The 21,405-nt window shown below is 43.3% G+C and overlaps 2 protein-coding genes across 20 annotated transcripts in view; both read left to right on the top strand.

Moving 5' to 3' along the window:
• Positions 1 to 20,265, top strand: part of LOC113020226 (RNA binding protein fox-1 homolog 3) — a 426,914-nt gene extending 406,649 nt beyond the window's left edge. For 11 of the 19 annotated variants that reach the window (XM_026164001.2, XM_080300732.1, XM_080300734.1 and 8 more), the window contains 3 exons: positions 274 to 335; positions 3,754 to 3,832; positions 5,961 to 11,356. In XM_026164001.2, coding sequence (XP_026019786.1) covers positions 274 to 335; positions 3,754 to 3,832; positions 5,961 to 6,005 — 186 coding nt within the window. In that variant the 3' untranslated portion in view covers positions 6,006 to 11,356. Of the gene's footprint in view, positions 1 to 273; positions 340 to 3,753; positions 3,833 to 5,960; positions 11,357 to 13,977 lie in introns of those variants that run through there. The other 8 variants (XM_080300736.1, XM_080300727.1, XM_080300729.1 and 5 more) reach the window with 2 other exon arrangements.
• The window catches only part of LOC113020221 (C-reactive protein-like), a 438,825-nt gene that overhangs the window by 136,043 nt on the left and 281,377 nt on the right, over positions 1 to 21,405 (top strand). The window lies entirely within an intron of this gene.

Here is a 21,405-nt window from a genome sequence, read left to right as displayed (position 1 = left end):
CGCGCTGCCTCTCAGAACATCATTCATTCTCTTGTTGCCACCACCTGCCTAACACACCATATATCAAACAGCACCCTCTGGTGTCTCACGGGGAGGCTGCAGTCGGGGAGTGTGAGCAGATGAGCAAACTACTGCGTGGTGACATTTAACCATTAAGGCAATTTGAGGCTGTGTGTGCGCAAGTGGTTGTTTTCTTGCGTCTTTGAGAGCTAACCTTTGTCTGCACAGGTAATCACTGATTAAATATGGTGGTATTTTTTTGTTCTTTTACAGGGTGGCTATGCAGCATACAGATTTGCCCAACCCACCACCACCACCGCTGCTTACAGTGACAGGTGAGGGTCTCAGATTGTATGAGACTGATTCTCTTGTATGTAATTTGAGGGGTTTTAAAGACAAAAATCTCCGTAAAGTTATTAATTAATAGACCCTGTGCACGAGAAAATGCTAACTTCCTGGTTTGAGACCGGATGTAGGGTTGTACGTTTCCGGTAGCTTTACTTTGCGGTCAAGATATCCTCCAAAATCATGTCCAGAAAACGGAAAGATGGCGTTAAGTTACAAAGAGCAGAAGGTGGGAACACTCACCACTGTTGTGTCATAAAAAATCTAATGATCAATTTTGACGTTTAAAGAGTTTAGATCGATCAGTTGTTTGGAGAACTGCAGCAGAAGACACATCGTCCACATTCAGAAGCACTGGTCTGATGATTTAAACAGGTGAAGAATAGTCAAACCAGATGTTTCCCCCGTTATGTTGATATCAGCTCATCAAGTACACACCTACACAGCATGTTAACAAACCGTGAAAAAAAGCCACACCAGCAATCATTCATTTTTTGTAAGGGTTTCTATACATTAATATTTACAAAGGGTATGTTGTGACTTACCTTCAAAATTACAGCGGTTCACCTTTCACCTCGCTGTTTCGCAGATTTTTTAGTGCAAGTTTGCACGTTTTTTTTTTACGTCACATCCTGCGTCCTGATCGCTGCAGACGATCTCCTCCGTGACATCTCTCCTGTACAGTACAGAATCGCTGCATCGATCGCTGGCAGTGTGACTCTGAAGTGCAGTACTGTATGTCCACGAAACGTTTTGCACCGTCTTTGCTGCCTACTTGATTTCACCTATTTTAGAACATAACACCCGCGAAATATAACATTTGAATCCATTTTTTCTTTTGCTCTGAGGTGCAGGGAAAAAATATCGACAACTCTATGAACAGCATTTACAGATATATTGGGTAAATGCCCAAGACATCTATAGAAATGTAAATCGCCGCTTAACTTGTTTTGGACCGTAAACCAGGCGCGAATAGCACACCGGAAATAGCATATGCTAACGTGCACATAGTCTATTGGCTGTAACTGGGAATATTGAGGCTGTTTTGAGTGTTTCCCATAATTCCATAAGACAAGGCTGACTTCAGCCATCGTTAGCGTTCACTTCTCAAGTGCTTAAAGAAACAGAAATGCATTGCAGAGCAGGCACAGGCTACTTTTTTTCTCCACGAGCAGCTGTTGAGAAAATGCTGAATTGAAAGTAAAAACACGGACATGTTTCCGATGTGTCCGACTCGGCTCCCGAGAACTTTTGATTTAAAGCAACAAGTTGATCCCACAGGCTGTGAAACAGGGGAAATTACTGGGAGAAGGAAAAAGGAGTGCGCCTCTAAATATGTCCTCATAAATCTCATAAATGCAGCCATCGCTGTGTCGGAGTAGCAAAGGGTGGGCTTCAGCTTTAAATAATTAGTGTTTTCCCACCAAAAATGATCATATCTACAGGAGACGTGATAGTAGGAGAGCGCGTGTGATGAATGGGGGCTGCTCCGGCAGCATTTTACAATATTCTGTGGAGGGTTATTTTGGGTTTCTTCCTCTCGAGTTATCTTATCTATTAGGCAAACCGCTATATTCTTTTTAGCTCGGAGCTAAAGAGCACACACGCGCACGGAGAAAAAAAGACTAACCTTGTTGGACTCGATGAGAAAAGCAGTGATATATGTCGTGACTCTCCGCTTGTGAGGGGAGAGTGGGTATATCACTGCGGTATTTATTAATGGCCTCGGGTCTGCGGAGGGGAGGTGGGGAGACGGAGAGAGGCAGAGATGGACCAGCGGGAACTCTATCACTTCTGAGTGATGTCACTCTGGTTCAGGTGTGCTCTGTTTGAGGAGGCGTCGCTGATTCATTTCGGCCCCGAAAGCCGTTGTCAGCCGGGATGTGGGCCGGTTTGGGAATCTAATCTGGGAAGGATTGAGCATGTCACTTGTGATAACGTACACCCTGCCTGAGAGCCTGAAGATCATATCGATAATGTAAGATTTATCAGGCCTCGCCGCGGTTCGAATTATGAGCAGCCGCGCTCTGCGAGAGCAGAAATTGGACGGCGGCTTTTTTTCCCTCTCCGAGTGATTTAATTCGTGTTTCTCTTGCCTTTACTTTTCTCTGAGATTTAATATAATTCGCCCCAAGTTGTTTGTTTTGCTTTGTCTGTTTGTTTCCTTTTGAATAAGCGGTCATGCCCACTGGATCAATAAGGGTTTGCTGGTGTTGTCTCAGCCGCACCTTATCAGACTTTACCGTGGAGCCGTCAGCCAATCATAAAAAAAGAGGTCGCCGGGATTGAGGAAGGCGTGTGAAACCCTGCAAAATATGAAACATTTATTATCCGAAAAGCCCACACCGCTCACAGGCTGCATTACCAAAGCCCTTTAAGTAACTAAAGAGAGTTGGTACAGGCGAGGCTGATGAATCAAAGAGGCCTTCACAGGAGCCAGGCACATCGTAGAGACCCTGCTAGCTTCCAGTCGGCTCTGTGACATTGCGCGGGGTGGTTTGACCTGCTGTTCGTCAGCGGCGCCACTCTGGTGAGAGTCATTTTGGAGATGTATTAGCCTTAGAGGGCCTGTGGGGTTCAGTGCTCACTGAAGATAAGAGGACCACGGAGACTTCCCCCGACCATCTCACGGCACGGGCCTCCTCCCCAAGGAGCCGAGACAGCCTTTCCGATTTCACGTCCTGCTCGCTGACCTTGGGTGCCGACGGACTTGAATGGGCCGCGCCATATTTAGATCTTATATAACTCAACGCATCTCGTACGAACGTCGTACGTCTTGTTGTCTCCTTTAGGAGAATTTCCTCCTCTCTCCACTCCTTTTTTTTTTTTAATTCCTGGTTGATTTGGTGCCCTCAGTCCTTGGCTGGGTGTGCCTTATCTGCTCCTTGCAGACCCTCATTTGCAAGCAAGAGCTAAAAAAAAAAAAAGAAAGTAAATAGAGGAATATGTGAAGTCGAATAAATAAATAAATAAAGCGCACACATCTTGTCCTGTCTCAGAAGGAAATTGGAAGGATTAGTTCCAAACCAGCAACAATGAAAAGACAGGGGCGTGAGCCCAGTGTGCAGCCTCGGTAAACAAGAGCAGGGTGAGAGAGCGAGCCCTCCAGCGCCAACTCTGCTCTGCATCCTTCTTTTTCTGCCTCCCTCCGCTCATTACCTATTCTATCCAGCTAATCAAGATGACAATGAAAAGACAAGTATAATTCACCAACCTTTGAACTCCCCTTTTTGAACCACCTTGTATAAAGCAGGAAGCCCAGGAGGCCGGGGAGGGAAATAATTGATTGCGTTAGAGACTTGAAAGGGTTTACTTGAGGGGTTGAGCATTAAACAAGCATGCATAAATGTTCTTCTCTCCTCGTCAATGATAGATCAATGACCGCGTTCTCTGTCCCCTGTTGTGCAGCTATGGCAGAGTCTATGCAACAGCAGACCCTTATCACCACACGATTGGCCCTGCAGCCACATACAGTGTGGGGACCATGGTAAGTCTCTGAGAGCACCGCCTGTTCCTGTCTGCACCCTCCATGACACAGGCTACAGCACACATACACACTCCAAAATAAAGACCAGAGACTTCACTCGTCACTGGTTTTTATTTACGGGTTGTTCATTAATCGATTCGGGTTTTTGTCATGCTATCTGGCACACCCTAGTGGGCAGTACTGAGTAGTACTGTGAAGCCCTGGCATGTGGAAATTGGCTCAGATATTAAGTGCAATAAACTTCTGCAATGCCATGCAAGCTCACCTCCTGCACTATTGATCTGACACAAGTTCCTCCTGAAGTGAGAATGAGTGATCACTGCAGTCTTTTCTCCCTCTCCCAACACGAGCTTTACATGTTACATAACAGATACATTTCCAAGCTTTGTTTTCATCCCACATCGCTCAACTTGCTCCCGAGTGCGACAGATCATCTTCTTTTTGTTCCCCCCCCCCCCCCATTCAGTCAAACCGAACCCGAAAAGATGAGGTCGAACTGTTAATGTCTGTTTTTAGCTAGCTTTTGCAGCTACTGTAACATCAAAGATGAAAAGTGACGATAAACAAACGAGGATTTTTTCCGAAACTGAGAGTTCCTCTTTGGTTTTGTTTTACGACGGCGAGGAGGATGATGAGGAGGAGGGAGTTGGGCCGGGCTCGCAGACCAAACCTAGAGATTAAGGCCCATCAAACGCATGCAGCAGTGTGCCGTGGGACATAAAAGAGAGAGCGAGACTGAGGGAGGGAGTTGTCTCACCCTCCTCTCCTGCCCACAAGCTTGATCGGTGGCGTGTTCTCAGCTTGAGAAATGACTCAAATTCATCATTACAGCATGCATGCGATTTTTCAACAACTTTAAAAAAGAAGCGTACAGTTCCCCGGTGCAGCTGCTAGCTAAAAGCTTTCATTAATTAAGACATTTCTTTTTCCTCTTCATTTACTTAATTAAAAAAAATGTGCTTGAATGTTTTTTATTCTTTCTTCTCTTCCCTCCAAATTTCCTTCCTTTCCTCTGACACTTTAATCGTCCTCTCAGCGAATGTAGAAGTCAGGATCTGGACCCTAAAAAATATCTAATGTGGTGTGTGTTGGGAGCTCAGGGAGCTAACGCAGGCTTGTTTGTGTGTGTGTGTGTGTGCTCGTGGGTTCACGGGGCGCTGAACAAATGGCGAGGCTACTGGGATGCAGGCTGTGCTGAGGCCAACATCTAATAAACTCCTAAGCTAAAGAGAAAAGACCAGTTTGGTTCCTAATTCTTTAATCATATTTGATTAATGGTTCTCCAGCAGCGAGGAGTCATTTTTGCATTTAAAAGCTATACAATAATTAGTTCCTCTGAGGTTGAGGTTGGAAATTCTCTTTACTCGTTTCCAGCTTACAGAAGCATCTCGTACGGATGAAAGTTTTGTACAAGCAAGAGGGCTCCGCGAAATTAGGCAAAATTAGCCTTTGAAGACATTCGGTAGCCTTTGGAGTTTGCCTGAATTCCTAATTGCAGCAGAGCCACCGAAAGATGAGAAGGACTGCGTGTGTGTGCGTGCATGTGCAGGTGTGCATGCATAGGCCCACTTGCATGCTCTATGTGTGTCTGCCCTAGATATCTTGAGCATGGTGCTAAATCTAAGGGCTAATATCCTGTGGTGGTTTGGCCCTCCAGAAAGGTGCAGGCACCTCTGCCAGACTTGAAAAGGAGCCGTGATTAAACCTCTCAGAACTTATTCTGCTTTAGTCCAATCTCTGATATTGTTACGGCCGTAAAAGGACAAATCTCTGTTTTTCAATTTATTTCTAAGCGTAATGAAATCAAAATGTATTCGCCGTTCAAGAAAGTGCTCTATCTACATGCATATAAACAATTTCCTCCGTATGAATTGCACCAGTTAAGCTCCGAATCCAACAATCCACTTTACCTCCCGTTCCTAACACACACTCGGATTGTATGCAATCGGGGAATTTATTCAACAAAACCCGTTATTGGCTTCAGTGTCTCAAACTCTCAATCTGTGTCGAGATTATACGTATATGAAAACTCAATAAGTTAAAAGGAAGGAAATTTGTGGAGAAAGAGAAACCGACTCTAGCTGTCACCTGAATACTGATTGGTACTTTTTCATCTTTGATGTTGCAGGCTAGCCTATACAGAGGAGGGTACAGTCGCTTCACTCCCTACTAAAAGAAAGAAAAAAGCGAGAAAAGACAGAGACATTACCCACAACAAACAAACGAAAAAAAAAATCCTCTCTTTAAAAAAATAAAATACAAACACAAAACGAGCGAACACCCAGTCCTTGGCGGAGAGTTAAATCTAACTAAAAGCTTCCAGGTCCACATGCTGAGCCCCTCCCCTGACACTCGCAAGCAGATATTTCTACAACAACCTTTTTGATGTCATCATTGGTCTGCTCTTGTTTCGTATTCATTTTGTGCTTTTGGTTTTCTTTTGGAAAGTTTTATGCACATGTGCATTATCTTGACTGCTGTATATGGGTGCTGTGTCACCATAACCAATGTGAGCCTACTGCAGCACGCATGGTGCATGCTCAGAGGTGTGTATATGCAGCTGCTGTCATCTGACTAAGAATATACTGGGGCATTTCTATCCTGTGTGTGTGTGTGTGCACACAACAAAGAGAAATCAGGTTGATGGTGAACACTGATCCATCCCATTTAATTCCTCTCCCAGCTTTTATCATCGAATCTTTGACTCATCCAGCACGCAGAAGTGCAGCACGCTTAATGCTGACGAGCATGCCTTGGTAATTCTTAGTTCAAAGACAGCACTGCTCTGATTGCTTTCTTTTTTTTCCTCAAACATTGGAGTGTCCTACTGTTGTGCACTTGCAGTGGAGCCTTACAAGCTGTATTATGTGGTATGACAGCATGCAGAGTAAAGGGTCATGAAGGTCAGATTTCTGTCTTGAACTCACAATGCTCATATGCCAGCCCGGTCTCTTGCAAAGCACCGTGCATTTATATGCAACTGTTCTGCATTAGCTGCTGTGTTTTGGGGGAAATGTGACACCGGCTGTGTTGATGTGCAGCGATTCATATAAGTACAGCTGAATGTAAATATGGGGGATGAGCATTTGCATTTCCCACCGGCGGCCTGTGTTCGCATCTTATCTCATGCTCACTGGTATTTTTAGAAATTTGATAGGACCATGAAACATGTGCTTTAAGCCGCCTTAAATTACTTTAAGGGATAGTTGTCTTTTATTAGATCCTGTTCCAGTGATTTTTTTTCTCCCAGGCGATTTAAAATTAGTTCTTCTGCTTTACACCGCCTCTCCAGGAGACATTATACAAAAGTTCTGAATTGGCTGAAAAGTTCTTCTGATGACACGTAAACAGAACTTTATCTGCAAAGTTGTTGGAGCTCAGCTCATGAATGTACTTAGTTTTCGTCTTTGTAGCGTCGCATCAACACATTTCTGAGGCGCACAGTTTGTGTCGCTGTAGCCATCGAAGCAGACCAAACCCTACCCTGCACTGGTTTTAACACAAGTCATTAAAAAAAACGACAAACCAGCAAAAAGAAGTGAAACTGTGCGATCCTCAGAATTCCAAAGTTTGGGAACACCTGCTCGAAAGGATAAAGGGACCAGGCACTGGAATATGGGAATCTAGAATTTGCATTAAAAAACAAAACATTTAAAAGCTGAAAAGCAACACGCTGTGACCAGGTTTGTCCACCAGAGGGCACTCTGCAACACGTTTGTGCGAGCCGCACAGAAAGTTAAACGAATAAATGTTCATGCTTCACGGAAAGAAAATGAATTGAAATATTTGGCCTCAGTCTTAAAGAAAAAATTATAGTGTCAGTAAAGCTCATCTTGGGTAAATTAATTACACTTGAAACATGAGTGCAGGGAATCCATAACGATATCGTACGTGCGCTGGAAACACGATGTAGAGATTCATTTTTAAATATGAACCAAAAACCTGCAGTGGAATTTCTTACATGTCTGATGTGCAGGATTAGTCAAATAATTGATTAGTCTACTGACAGACAAAGTAATGCTCCCAGCTGCTGCGTCTTATTGTAAACTGAGCATCTTTTGTTTTGGCTTTTTTGGTTGAGCAAACTAGACAATTTGAAGCCATCGCTTTCGGCTCTGGGAAGTCACGATAAGCCCCGCGAACAATTTCTTCTTCACACTTCACTGACTAAATGGGTAAATCGGTTAATCAAAAATTTGCATAACATTGTGCAGCGGTTCCTGTGTGTCTGCAGTGTACGTTTCCCCAAAACGCCATTGTTAAACGCAGAATAGTCGCATGTGAAGTGAGTTTGCAGAAGACACGGTTGCATATTCTCACTAATACAACACAGGGGGTGATCTGTACACAAGGTTTACGCTAACCCCACACATCCGTCACACGGGAATGACACAGCACTGAGGTGGGTTAACCCTGGCAGAGGGCTGTTCTTCTACAAGTCACCGCTCTCTTTTTTAAGCATTGCACAAAATGTTTTACCTCAGGATGAGCTAACTGAAACTCACAAACTAGGATACAGTGCTACTCACTTCTCAGCCGGCAGGACAGTTTCCTTTCTAACACAACCAGCAGGTTTCGGAAGAGCTAATTTTTCAGTTTTTTCTTTAAGCAGAGACCCCATGATGATAAAATAAAGACTGTACTGTTGTTCTTTACTAAAACTACTGTATTATATATATATTAAGACATATACTGTATACACACACAAGTCCAGGAAGATATTATATATGAAAGCACCCAGGAGTTAGAAGACACAATGTAAATGTGTGTAGAGTGCAGACTTACTCGCCTCTTCGTCGACATGCGGTCATTGCATTGGCTTCTATTACAACTTTGTGCTGCGTGAGGTGGATTTAAAAGAAACTCTGTGTAGCCGCTGTTAGCTGTCGAGATTTAAGCGCAGCTACGGAAATGCAACTGAAAGCTTTTGCCAATAATATTTAATTTCTATGTACTCACACTCAAAGTGTTGTGGTCTTAAAAAAAATATCTGTTTGTTGCACTTTATTTGTTTTCCTTTTTTTCTTTCTGAGATGTAATATATTTATAAAAAAAGTATCATATACAGCTAGTTATGTTTAGTCGAGATGTTAAAATGATATAGAGTAATGTTGTATATCAAAAAAGAAAAAAACACCCATTATCTCATAAGTAAAAGAAAAGTCTTTACGTAGGTAAACAAACATTATTCTTCCTTTTGTATGCTAGTACGTACGCTCCGCACCGTTTGGGGTTTTTTATAGAACAAACTTTGAATATTATTTTTACCATTTTAAAAAACGGGAGAACTGATTGTACATTTGTAGGAGTTTCTCACATAAACTCTGCAGCAGAGTACACGTGTGGGCGTTCAGTTAGTGACCACTATTAGACTGGAATGAAATCGATTTGTTTCTTTTTTAGAGCTGAATGTGTGTGCCTATGTGATATATATATATATATATATATACATACATATGCATTAGATTGTGTGAGGGAGGAGAGAGATGGGGGAGTGAAGGCAGTTCGCTAAAACACTGTAGTTTGCAGTAAGCTAACAGCTTTGCATGACTTCACTCTTACGGTCCCTGTAATAACATGACGACACAGACGCTCTGACCTCATAAAAGATTCAGTGGCAATGAAAAAATGACGATCTGATCACGCTCCAGCATTTATTTTACCTCATGAAGGATGTTTGGACGTCCAGTTTCCTGAGCGGAGCGGGTGCACGTGCTAATGCTTTGACAGACAGTGATCGTACATGAAAACTGGTTGAAAGTGAAGCTTGATCACTGTTATCAATGTCAAAAGGTAGAAATTACCTCAAATTTGTCCAAACCATAGATTATTAGCCAATCACAGCTCTACCACAAACTACGCTGTCATAAACAACAGAAGAATTTATCAACTGTGGGGAGGAAGAACTACTTTTATGCTACAAAACTACTATAAATGATCAGAGTTTACAAACAAACGACAGATTCTGTTGTTTTAATGCAGGGGTCTCAACCTGGAATGAGCTGTGGGCCACTGCTGATACTGGATCTCATTGGAGGACCAAGTAGTACAAAAAGAAACAAGAACACACCCAAAACTATTTACAATAATGCAGCGTTTTGTTTGTTTGCTTTTAATTTCAGATACTTTATAACAAGACAAAACTGCAAACATGAACACAGTTTTCCCTCATTCCTAAATAACTGAAGCCGTTCGTTGAACTACCAAATAAACACCTTGGTCCTCTCTGGCCACACACGTGGCAGCACTTCTGCTATCACTTCATTTTTAAAAATAAAATAAAAATTCAGATATGCCAATGTTGCCTTCATATTAAATCTTTTTTTAACATTGCACTCAACAACAAACAAATCCTCCCAACAAAAAAGTAACTTCAAGGATCAAATTACATTATATTTCTTCATGTTAACATACGGCCTTGATAAGTATCGTGGGCTCGAGTTTGAGACCCGTGATTTAAATTAAAACGAATTAATGATCACATTCTATATAAAACTGGATACGGATTCATCTAAAATCAAGATTTACGCTGTAAGTTGAACTTTGTTTCAGTGATTTTCGTCACGTACACATTTGATGATTTGTAAAAATTTAATACATGTAGGGTTTGCCTACATTAGCATGAGCACGTGCAGTCCAAATAAGGGAACATGGAGATTTATTTGGGGATGCACATCCACTTTTCCTCTCCGTCATGTTATTCCGGGGACAACTTTGAGTACTGTCATCTGGAATTGCTCCTATCAGTCTGCACGGGTTTGTCAACAGTTTACAGAAAAAGTTAAAATAAGCATTGTTTAACCGTTTCAGTGTCAGCTTATCAAGGCTTAAATGGTAAGATATAACATTAATAACTGGCAGTCAGTATTGTAGAGGTCTGAGCCGTTTTTATTATGCTTATGTAAGTCAAAGGTAACTTAAATGTGAATTTATTATACAAACACTTTAATATTTTTGGGTTTGTTTGCTTTAGTTGTATTCCACAACCAGCTTAATATGCAACTAGACCTCTAATTGATCCAAATATGTGTTGGTACTTATTAATAGTAGTATATATGTTTACATATCAGCTGAAAATACTCTTCATCCATCGTTTATATTTATAGGTATTCACTAAGCCCTGATAAGCTGGCAGGTGAATTTATTAATCCACCTAAAATATTTGTACAAAAGAAAACCAAGCAAAAAAGTTACTGTACTTGTATATACATACACACACACACCCATACACTATATCACAATTCTCTGAGTAACTGTTTTATATGTATTCCTATATGAAGTGGGGTCATCTGTGTATTTTCAATTCAGCTGAACTTGTTCTTGAATTCTATGTTCTCTTTATAATGAAAATATATTGTCTGAAAGGTGTAAAGTAATTCTTTTGGGTTAATTTCATAGCTAAAAGTATGCTATTATGAGCCTTTTCTTTATTCATGAATTCTTTTGTTGTCAATATGTGACATATATATAAGTAACCTCTGATTGTTTTCTGAGTGTCAGAATAAAGCAGTTATATGATCATCATGTCTGCCTTCACACATGGATGTTGTTGTTGCTGTTGTCAATCTAAGACTTTCTCACCACAGTCTAAATTTCCTACCAACCAAAGTCAGTTAACAAAAATAGTCAGTACAGATCTTTTCTTCTTCTTCGCTTCATTGAGATTTAAGCGTCGAATAAGCCCAACTTATTGCTACGTGTAGCTCTTTCAGGTTTTTTTTAAGTTGCTCCTTTGTGGCACAAAATCAAACAGCGGGGAGACTATTAATAATTTAAGTTGAGGTAACTGCTCGTCCACTGTCGTGTATTCCTGTCATAAGTTGTGTTGGTTGACAGACTGATCTGATCACGCTTAAATGATCCAAACAGGAAATGGGTAACTTAGAGCACAAGGTTAATAATAAATTGTGGAAAATAAATGAATACATTGAAGCTGTAGTGTCACACTGGAACTATAATAACTAATAAACTCAAAAATTAAAGGCCATGAACACCACAAACTGAAAGGTTGGCGCTAGACTGAATCAGCTGTTGTGATTGGTTGTTTTGGTCAGGTGACTCAGCGGTCCCCAATCCCTGGGGCATGGACCAGTAACGATCCGTGAGTCGTTTGGTACCGGGGTGTGAAGTTTATGGTTTTTAGAGTTTTTAGTGTCAACTCGTCGTTTCCCGTGTTGTAGTTGTGTGTCTTATTTTGAAAGGAATATTTAGGCGTTACCATAACGATCAGATCATTAAGGGGCAGACAGGAGGATGCTACGCTCAATGTTGTTGGTGCATTTTAGGAGGACGCTGCTAATAAAGTTACATAATTACACAGTGAAGTCACGTTTATTATTATATTGTTGTATTTATCCGCCACACCTTAAAGGATGGGGACCGCTGAGGTAACTGATGAAAAAGGTTGCGTGGGAGCCAATCAGGTCGGTTGCGGACTTGTTGCATCAACTTGTTTGCCTATGACGGGCAGCCAAAATTAGCTTCAGAAGCTACACCACACAGCTGGTTTCAGCAGGTCTCCTCTAACCTCAGACGAAAGATTATTTTCAGGAGTCTTTGGTGTTTTTGAGGACCTTCACTACCATAAATGCTGTTAGGGAGAAACTGTGAGGGGAAAACGCGACGGATGGACGCTGTCGGTTAGCTACCTGATGACGCTGTGGAGGCGGTTGCGTGCAGCTGAAGGTGTTGAGGACTTGGATAAGAGCCTCACTTCTGTTAGAGATGAGCAGCACAAATAAGCTTCAAACCCCTCTGAGCTGTGATTACACACCTCGGATTTGGAAGGGCGGGTTTCAGAGCTCAAAGATTATTTTCTGTAGTGGTGACAGTGTTTAAGGATCTTCACCTACTCTGCCTTTGTCTTAATGACGTTCCAGCAACATCCAAACTAGCGTCCGCTCTCCTTCACTGCACGGTGGCAGCACAAACAGATTAAAACTTGAGGAAATAAACCCCAAACTGTCCGCAGGGCTCAAAGCTAACATGCACACTGTTAAGCAGACTTCACAAACTATGAGTGAGAGCAGCACAGGCTCTCACGCCTGAACCATCCCCTCCCCTGAATCCTTCACATCCGTGGGTGATTAATATATTTGTGTCTGCAGTCCTTCCAGTTCCAGGCTGCCTGACAGCGAGGCCTATATGTAGCTGCAGCGCTATTGTGCTCCCTCCCTGCTGAGCCGTAAGACCGCATGTGGATATTTTTGTATGGTGGGTCCCCAGCGAGCGCTCAGTAAATCCGAGGTATAGAATAGATAGAGGAGAGGAAAAGCTTGGGCCAGTTCCTCTCTGGGAAGAGCCAGATTGGGGCGGGGGTGCAGGGTGGAGGCTGATTGAGCACGCCACTTGTTTGACTGTTTGTCTCTGCTGGTTAGGAGGTGGTGGGGGGACTGGGCGGGGTGATGCACTACAAAGCCATTCTGAAATTAAAGCCTCATCTTCTTTCATTTATTTATTTTTTCATCAGAAGCTCAACAGAGCTGCCGAAGATCACTGTGAATTAGGAAGCGTCTGTCACGACGAGGGTCCCGGGACACTCGCCTCGCCCACACCCCTCCACCCCTCTCTCCCCAGCTGCCATCCGGCCCCATTATACGCTGAGACTTTTCACTTTGTGCTGCCAAACTGCCGATCTCCACTCGCACGATTACAGCTCGCTCTGATCTGTATCCTGGGGAGAGCAGTAGCTTTGGTTTTGGCATGCGTGAGACCTCTACTCCCGCTTCTTTTATGCCGCATTACAAGAGCGCGATGAAACGCGAATGACGCCGAGCTCCCAAACTTTTTCGCAGTTGAGTTGTAGACGCTGTGGCTCCTGTTGCTGGTTTCCACGCCGTGTCTTAACCTCAACTTCTGAACTTTTTTAGTGTACATTGCACAGATGGGGCGGAGGGGGCTTTAAAGCGAGCGCGGGTTGTTTACTCCATACGTTGTTCCATATGTTTACCAGTGTTGGTTTCTCTCAGAGAACTATGCTGTCGGCGACACGATCCTCGCCCCCAAAAAACTTACTCAGAGAGGCACAAAGTTGCACCGAGCTGCTGCACACTGACTCTTCACAGCACCTCTCATTATGCATGTCTATCAGAAACATAACTTTCTGCATATTCACCAGTCTTCCCGCTTCTCTCCCCTGTTTCTAGTAAATACAAAATGAAGAGCTGTACTCAGTATTGATGGACATCACAGATGAAAACAACGAAGAGAGGAGAACTAGCTTTAAGAAAATAACAAAAGAAGAAGAAGACAAGGAGGAGTCCCTCTACTGAGGCTGGCGAGGAAAGACGGGAGGCGTACAAAGTGGCGCCGCGGCAGTGGTGTCAAACCAGCCACAAACTTGACAGACGGAGTGAGCCAGTTTCCACCAGGGACCACCTTTTTGCCGGGTAGAAAAAGACAGAGAGAGAATGAAAAGTGTCCCGTTATTATAAAACATTTTATTTTTCTATACTTTTGTGATTTACAATGGTAAAAAAAAAAAGTGTGTATAAAGCAGTATATATGTACAAATCTGTTTTTATGTTTTTTGGTAAGGGAGATGAACAGTTGGCCCTTGATGCTGATTCTGTGGTATGCAGGAAGGAGGAGGGAGGAGCCCCGCCCCCCCTCCTCTCTCTGTGGCACACTGCTCTGTCGCCGAGGTCGTGTTTGAAAAAAAAAAAGTTACAAAACAAAACAGAAAAGGTGGCAGGGAGAGCTCGGCATCCAGGCAGAAGCACTTTCTATGCTGTACTTCCTGTGGGTGGAGTCAAAGGTCAACCTCCTGGTCTCACTGCTCCGCCTTCTTCCTTCCAACCTCCCCAAAACTCCTTCCTTCCTTCCTTCCTTCTCGGGCCGGTGATGACGCTCTTTCCTCCTTGTTGCGGTGTCACTGGCCTGCAGCGCCTAGCGTTAGCAGCGTCCCCCGTGGATACTGTTGTGATGTCACTTCCTCCCGGCAGCACCATTGGGCATCCCCGCCCTCCCCAATGGGCAGCATCACTGGTTTACAGCGTTGGGGAGTGGGGGGGTGAGCCACGGCGGGACGGTGAGACGGTGTAAAGCCGAGCCTCCCCGTCTGCCCCTCTCCACGCCCCAGCAGAGGTCACTGACTGAGGACTAGTTAGAGAACACGGCGCAGAAGTCGCCGACTTTACTCACCTGCCAGACTCCGAGCCCAAGCCTTTGCGTCACTCCGCACCGACGGACAAACTGTCAGACCAACGCGACGATAAGGTGCGTACGACTACCAAGGATGCACGTTTCCACCTGACGAGAATAACTCATCGACGTCCATGTAACAAATTGAATTATAATCGAATAATCCCATCGTACTACATCAGCAGGTGCATAACCAAAACACAAGCCTGAGGCATATAGACTTATGTCGCTAGATAAAACATATAGAAATACAGTAGTGCCCATCCAACGGTAATCGAGGAACTAGGGCTGAAATATGTCAACTTTTCTTTGTCCGTGTATTCTGAGAATATTTATTTGTGTGTTTTTTGTATTTTTTTGCAGCACTGAAAGTTTTAAACAGGAAAAAAAAAGTTTTAATTTGGTGGAAGCGAAACCTTAATTCTTTATATCAGGAAAAATCACTGTAAACGTGTTAAATCAAGAATGTTGGTTCAGTTTTTGAATGTACTTTAATGTCTAGGGTGTCCAATAAGTATGTATTCTTTTTCTGTATATAAATATATATACATATCTATTATATGGGCTGTGGTGATGTCAGGGAATAGAGGGGGTGGGCAGGAAAGCCTCTGGCCCCCAACATAGATATCAGACCCCTCCCACTAAATATGTCCCTGATATTTACTGTAACATGTGATCATGTGTTATATGATTGAAAGTGTGACGGTGATAGTGTGAACTGATCTCCCCCGACATCGCCCCCCGAATCCCACGTTTACCACACAAGCAAATGTATACTGTGCACAAACACACACAGGTTAACAACACAGGCAGGATCACACACACAATCCCCAAACTGCTTTTTTCCCCTCTTTTTTTGTGCCCCACTCTGAGCAAAAACACCACATCCCACTTTCAGACACTTCACAAAAAGAACCACATCTGCGCGCTAACTCCGGCCCCGCGCCGGAGCTCCAGCACTTGCTAATTAGCGCAAAGTTTAGTGGGATAAAAAGTTTATGAATATTGATTTTTCTTTTCTTACTTGAACCAAAGCATGATTTGAACACACAGTCTCAGTGCTCTTTGATCAGGAGACAGCGGGACTCGGTGATGACGGCGGAGCCCGGATGTGTATTGACGTGACCCAGATTTCATTCGCTCATCGCCGCCGAGGTAGAGCTCGCTCTCCCGCTAACGTAACGAGCCTCGCTGACGAAGCTCGGCTCGCGGCTTCCTGCGGCAGCTGCCTCGGTTTATGAGCCGCTGTTCTGGCGCTGACCCTGGTGGGCGGGCGGTTTTATTGCGTATTGGAAACAACCTGCTGGCCCTGAGGAGAAACTTTATCAGAGGCGAGCGGGTTCGGGTGAAGCACAACTTTGTTTGAGAGTTCAGGGTACACTACTTGGTAGTGGTTTTGTGTGAGTGGTTACAAGAGGGTAAGACTAGGTTAAGCTCCTGACTTCCTGTACAAAACTACAGTGTGTACTGTTATTATCCTGTACAGTAAATCTCACCTCACACTTCTTGATTAACTTCATCTTATTTCAGGTTAAAAAAAGTACTTGTTCTAAATCAGGGCTCCTACCCACGCGACCTCTGTTCATCCGTAGACAGCTTCTCATATATTACAGAGTATCTATATCATGCCAACTAACTGTCGTGAAGTCTAATTGGGGTAAAGTCGGTCATTCGTTCTCCCATGCAGCGATCACACGCAGGCTTAGCGTCTTCATACCTGTAGGTTTGTCACGCGGTTCCTCTGGCCTACTTACGGGTTACAGCCCCGCGGTAGGGCAGAAGCAACGCAGGAGCAGGCTGGAGTTTTACTTCGATGGCAACTTTGTGGAAAGCAGAGCTTCTCTGAAAGGAAAACGGGGGAAACCTAAATGGTCACTACATGATCAGCAGCGATAAAGAGCCACAGTTTGTCGTTTGTTTTTTAACGAACTTTAGGTTTTGGTCAGATGTTCGGATTTTGTCCACTGAAATATCTATGCATTCTGCAACAAGAACACTTGATGTCATGTGTGATAGGCACATTCTGGGTAGACAGCACTTTTCTCTACTTCTTCTAGTCAACTCCTAGCTGATAAAACCTAAACGGATAACACTGGTATTATTATGCATTTTAATTTTGTCAGCAAATCTCAACACAAGACAAAAAAAAAAAAATTTGTTTCTGATTTTTCTTGTTTTTCTGACTTCCACTTTGACCGTGTCTCTTGGTTTATAGTGAAGACTATTATGTGTGATTCGCATATTTAAAAAACTCGTATCGATCGTATCCTGGCTCGTTACGCCGCTCCTGGGAAAGCCGTTTTGGCGCCTTTAGTCTTAAAATCCTTCTTTTTCTTCTGATTGGCTCCCAGAGCTTCAGGCGAGGGGAGATTCTCGAGACGACCGTGTAAGGAGATCCAACGCTTCAAGCTTTCAGCTCACAGGGATTACAATAACACACGTTCGCCTAATTAAACGAAGGCTTCAGCAATCTCTCACATATATGATATAAACCTGAAATAAGTCCCCTTTAAAACCGAGGAAGCAGCTGGCCGCTATACTTTTTGTAAGCATTGCTCAAACTGAAGTGCATTACTTAGGGACTGTTTCCAGCAGCTGATTAATCCACATTTGGTGCTCTGGTGAGTATTTGTGGCAGCAGAGGTGTGTGTGTGGGTTCAGGTCAGAGTAAACTATAGTGTGTGTTTCCGTGGTAATCAAGGACAACAGTGTGGCTCCCTGCTGGGATTTTAACGGTTTCTGGCCAACAATGAAGCTCTGCAGATACATCTGGCACACACACACACGATACTACACTGCACCTCTGCTCGTTTTATTGCATTTGATGTCAGAGGTCAATATAAAGCATTTCTACGGGGCGACGATACAGACGCATGTAATATATTAGGCTGCCACGGTTTTAGTTCTTAACTGCTAACTTGAATTTTTACAGTACAGTGGTTCACAGTCAGTATAACCGTTTCTCTAGTTTTTCCTCTGAACAATATTAGTCACAGTAGTCGTCGTAGTTTTAGTAAGAGTAGTTCGGGATTTCGTGCAATTCTCTTTAGAGTCCGCTGGATTTTTGAGGCCGGCGCTCACACCAGTGTTTAGGCAGCAGGACATTCTGATGAGGATTTATATGGGCCAGTATTCTTTTATAGATATGTAAGTACACAGTATTTTAGAGCGATATATCAAATAACTAACGATGTGGTCACCGTTCAGTATTCCAGCAATGTATTTCAGAAACACTTTAGCAACTTAGAATAGAGACACGCCTCGACTCCATGATGCTGCTCTGCTACATGTGCTGCAAACGGCGTCGGCGCCCCTCCGCTGGGAAAACCGAGCAATGACTCCATTTAGAAATTAACCCGACCCGCTTTTTTTTCTACCTTGTACTAAAAAAAACAAAACAAAACCAAAAAAAAAGTTTTACAAAGAATGAAAACAGAGTTTTTACGTCACACTGGACAACTTACATGACTATGATGAGCAAATATCACTAAACCATCGCTAAATCTAATGACGTGTTCAGACCAATTTTGATACACACAGTCTATGCAAAAGGTGCAAATTCAAACCGATTTGCACCGGGTGAGGCGAGAATAGAGGCAAATAAACAGCCGCGGGGTTTCAGCGAGAAATTCACTTCAAGCTGTGCTGTTAAAGCCGATCAGCTGCTTCCCCTGACTCAGCATCCGAGAGATACGAGGGGGGAGGAAGAGTTTGGAGAAAGTTTCAGAGGAAATCTGGAACCGGGCGTCCCATCGGTCGCTGGGGTGAATATTTAGGGGTTGCAAAACGATCCAAAACCAGCAACCGCATTCATGAGAGTCACACAAAGTGAAACTCTGTTTCATGTTTGGTCTGAACACCACGTTAGAGCCGCAGCTTCAAGGTGATTTTCACCTGCATTCCTGCCCATTAAAACAACGACACTACACGTGTGCACACAACGTGGGTACATCGCTTCCTCTTTAGTGTTCGAGCGTGTAAACAGCTTTACAGATGACTTTTGGCCAACTTTTGAATTATCTTGAAAAGAAAAAACAGACGGAGTGAGAGAGAAAATGTTGTCCTTTATAACTTTTTGCTGGTACGTGTAAAGAATAGAGCTCATCCTGCTTACGGGTAGAATTCTGTCCTAGTAGCTTTCATTGCATGAAGTTATCTTGTCACATTTTCTGACTGAGAACAGCTCCTGTGAACAAAGCTTCCTTTAAACGTGCTCACCAAGCCTCACGGGAGCTGCGCTCGAACAGTTAAAAAAACAACAAAAAAAGTCTTTTGATCCGTGTCAATATGAAAAGTATCTACTACATTTTAAATGATGTAATCTGAGTAGTTAGATGTTTGTAATGTCTCTTTCTCCAGTGGTCAAGTCTGGATTATAGGATACATGAAAATTTCTAGGGACTTTTTGTTTCATGTTTTTGTTTTTTTGGGGTCGTTTTAACTGTGGCTGTTTGTCTCTGTCCGCCGGTGCAAAGTCTGAACTTCCAAGTTTACATCTGCATCCATTTGTTGTGTCCAAAACTCCAGCCTGCGCCTTAACAGTGGGATGGAGCGGGGGTGGGTGTGTGTGTGGGGGTGGGGTTGAAGTGACCCTCCCTTCTTTCCTTCCTTCCTTCCTTCCTTCAGATGCCTTTAGTATAACGAACTGGTCCTGATCTTCCTGAGCACAACTGCTTGAGCTGTGACACTAGCAGGATGTCCCCTCTGAGAGTCTGCCCTGTCCCCGCCTCCAGCACACCCGCCCCAGTACTACCATCCCAATCCCCCCCTGCCCTGCCCCCAGCCTTCTAGTATGTGAGTTGACCGGTCCCCTTTTGTATTCCTGGTGTTCTGTACATAATGACCTTCCCTTCCCTCTCCCGTCCTACCCGCCCCCGGCTGTCCTTTCAGGGGGAAAAAAAAAACAAAAAAACATCCTGACTCCCCTGAAATCTTGTATTTTGTTCTAATAATGACGAAATTTATTTATAAGGATTTTTTAAAATCTAACTCTTTCTCCTTTTGTAAATGTTCCAGTTAAATAAAGTTTAAAAAAATGTTAAAAAATTAAATGGATATATTGAAAGGTTAAAAAAAAAAAATGTCTCTAGAAGTCCCCGCCCCCTCCTCTGGCTCTGTACTCTGAACTTTGTGTTTTTGTTTTTTCTCTTTCTGTATGCTTCTCTTTACGTGCTTCAGATGAAGAGTTCTATTTATTATGACATTAACGTTATTATAATTATGACTAATTATTAATATTATCATCATCCTCATCATCCTCATTATTATCATTAATAAACTTGTCTACTTCAGCCTCCGCGTCTCCGCTGTTTTGTGGTGAGTGATGAGTTGCTGGATGCTCGGGACGCGCCGGGGCTCGCGGTAACGCTACAAGTCCCACGACGCCGCGTGACACGAGCCAGGTGGAATGGGGGCGGGGCCACGCTTCCAGACCCATTTGTCTTGTGCCGGAGCCCCTCTGGGGCCGCATGATGGAGAGCACCTGTCTGTCGCCGAGGCTGCCATTTACCCAACCGGAGAAAGACAAACTCAAAGACCGAAGCCCGCGAGTGGAGAAATATAGAAGCGCCTTCAGGGGGAAGCGGGAGAGACAAAAAACACGAATGTAAATACTTCAGAAGATCAGTGCCTCTCCATCACTGTTGACTTTGTTTAATCCTTTGAGCCTCTACAAACAATGGGAGATGGGATTTTTTCTTTTTTTTGTCACAACAAAATCTAGAAAATGTTATTTGTGTCACTGCTGTGCCACATCAGGATGCGCACACGCTCCCCTTCAGTAGGCGAATACGGTTCGTGTGCTTTTGTTTTAACGTCGCCGTTTTTATTAGCTGTTTAAGACATGCCCCAGTTTCTGTTTTCTGCTTATTAATAATACATAATAACACGAAACTGACATTTAATGGAGGCGACGAAGGCACGTGAGAGCGGGCACGCAGGGGACAAAAAGACACTGAAAAATAAACTATTTTTAGTTCATGTTGACATTTTTCGCTTTAGTATTCAAACAGCTGAGAGAGGACTCGTATCAGTTTTCTATGTATTCTTCCAAACCAAGTGTATAACCTGATATTTAACTAAAGCTGTTTTCACACAAGAACCCTGGAAAATGTCTCCGGATGCTTCTCCATAGCGAGAACATAGAGTTCGCTCTTTGTGACGGTGCAGCCTGGACACGCTGTGCAAGACAAAGACAAAGAGTTCTCTGGTTTTTATTAGTTTTCAGTTGTTGGTTTGAGTTTGGGTTCAGAGTGAGTTTGCTTTTTTCATTTTTTGCTTTGATTTTTTTTTAATTGTTCAGTTTTTGCTTAGTTTTGGTCTTTTTTTTTATCATTTTAATATGTGGAAGTATCTCCAAGTAGACTTGTAGTCAAGACCAGAGGGTATCGAGACCAAGACCGAGACAAAAAAAAAGTCTTTAAACTGCAGCC

The sequence above is a fragment of the Astatotilapia calliptera genome, chromosome 4 (genome assembly GCF_964374335.1).
Source record: "Astatotilapia calliptera chromosome 4, fAstCal68.1, whole genome shotgun sequence".
In the NCBI taxonomy this organism is placed as follows: domain Eukaryota; kingdom Metazoa; phylum Chordata; class Actinopteri; order Cichliformes; family Cichlidae; genus Astatotilapia; species Astatotilapia calliptera.
Note: the sequence above shows the minus strand (reverse complement) of the source record. Positions and strands in the feature narration are given on the sequence as shown.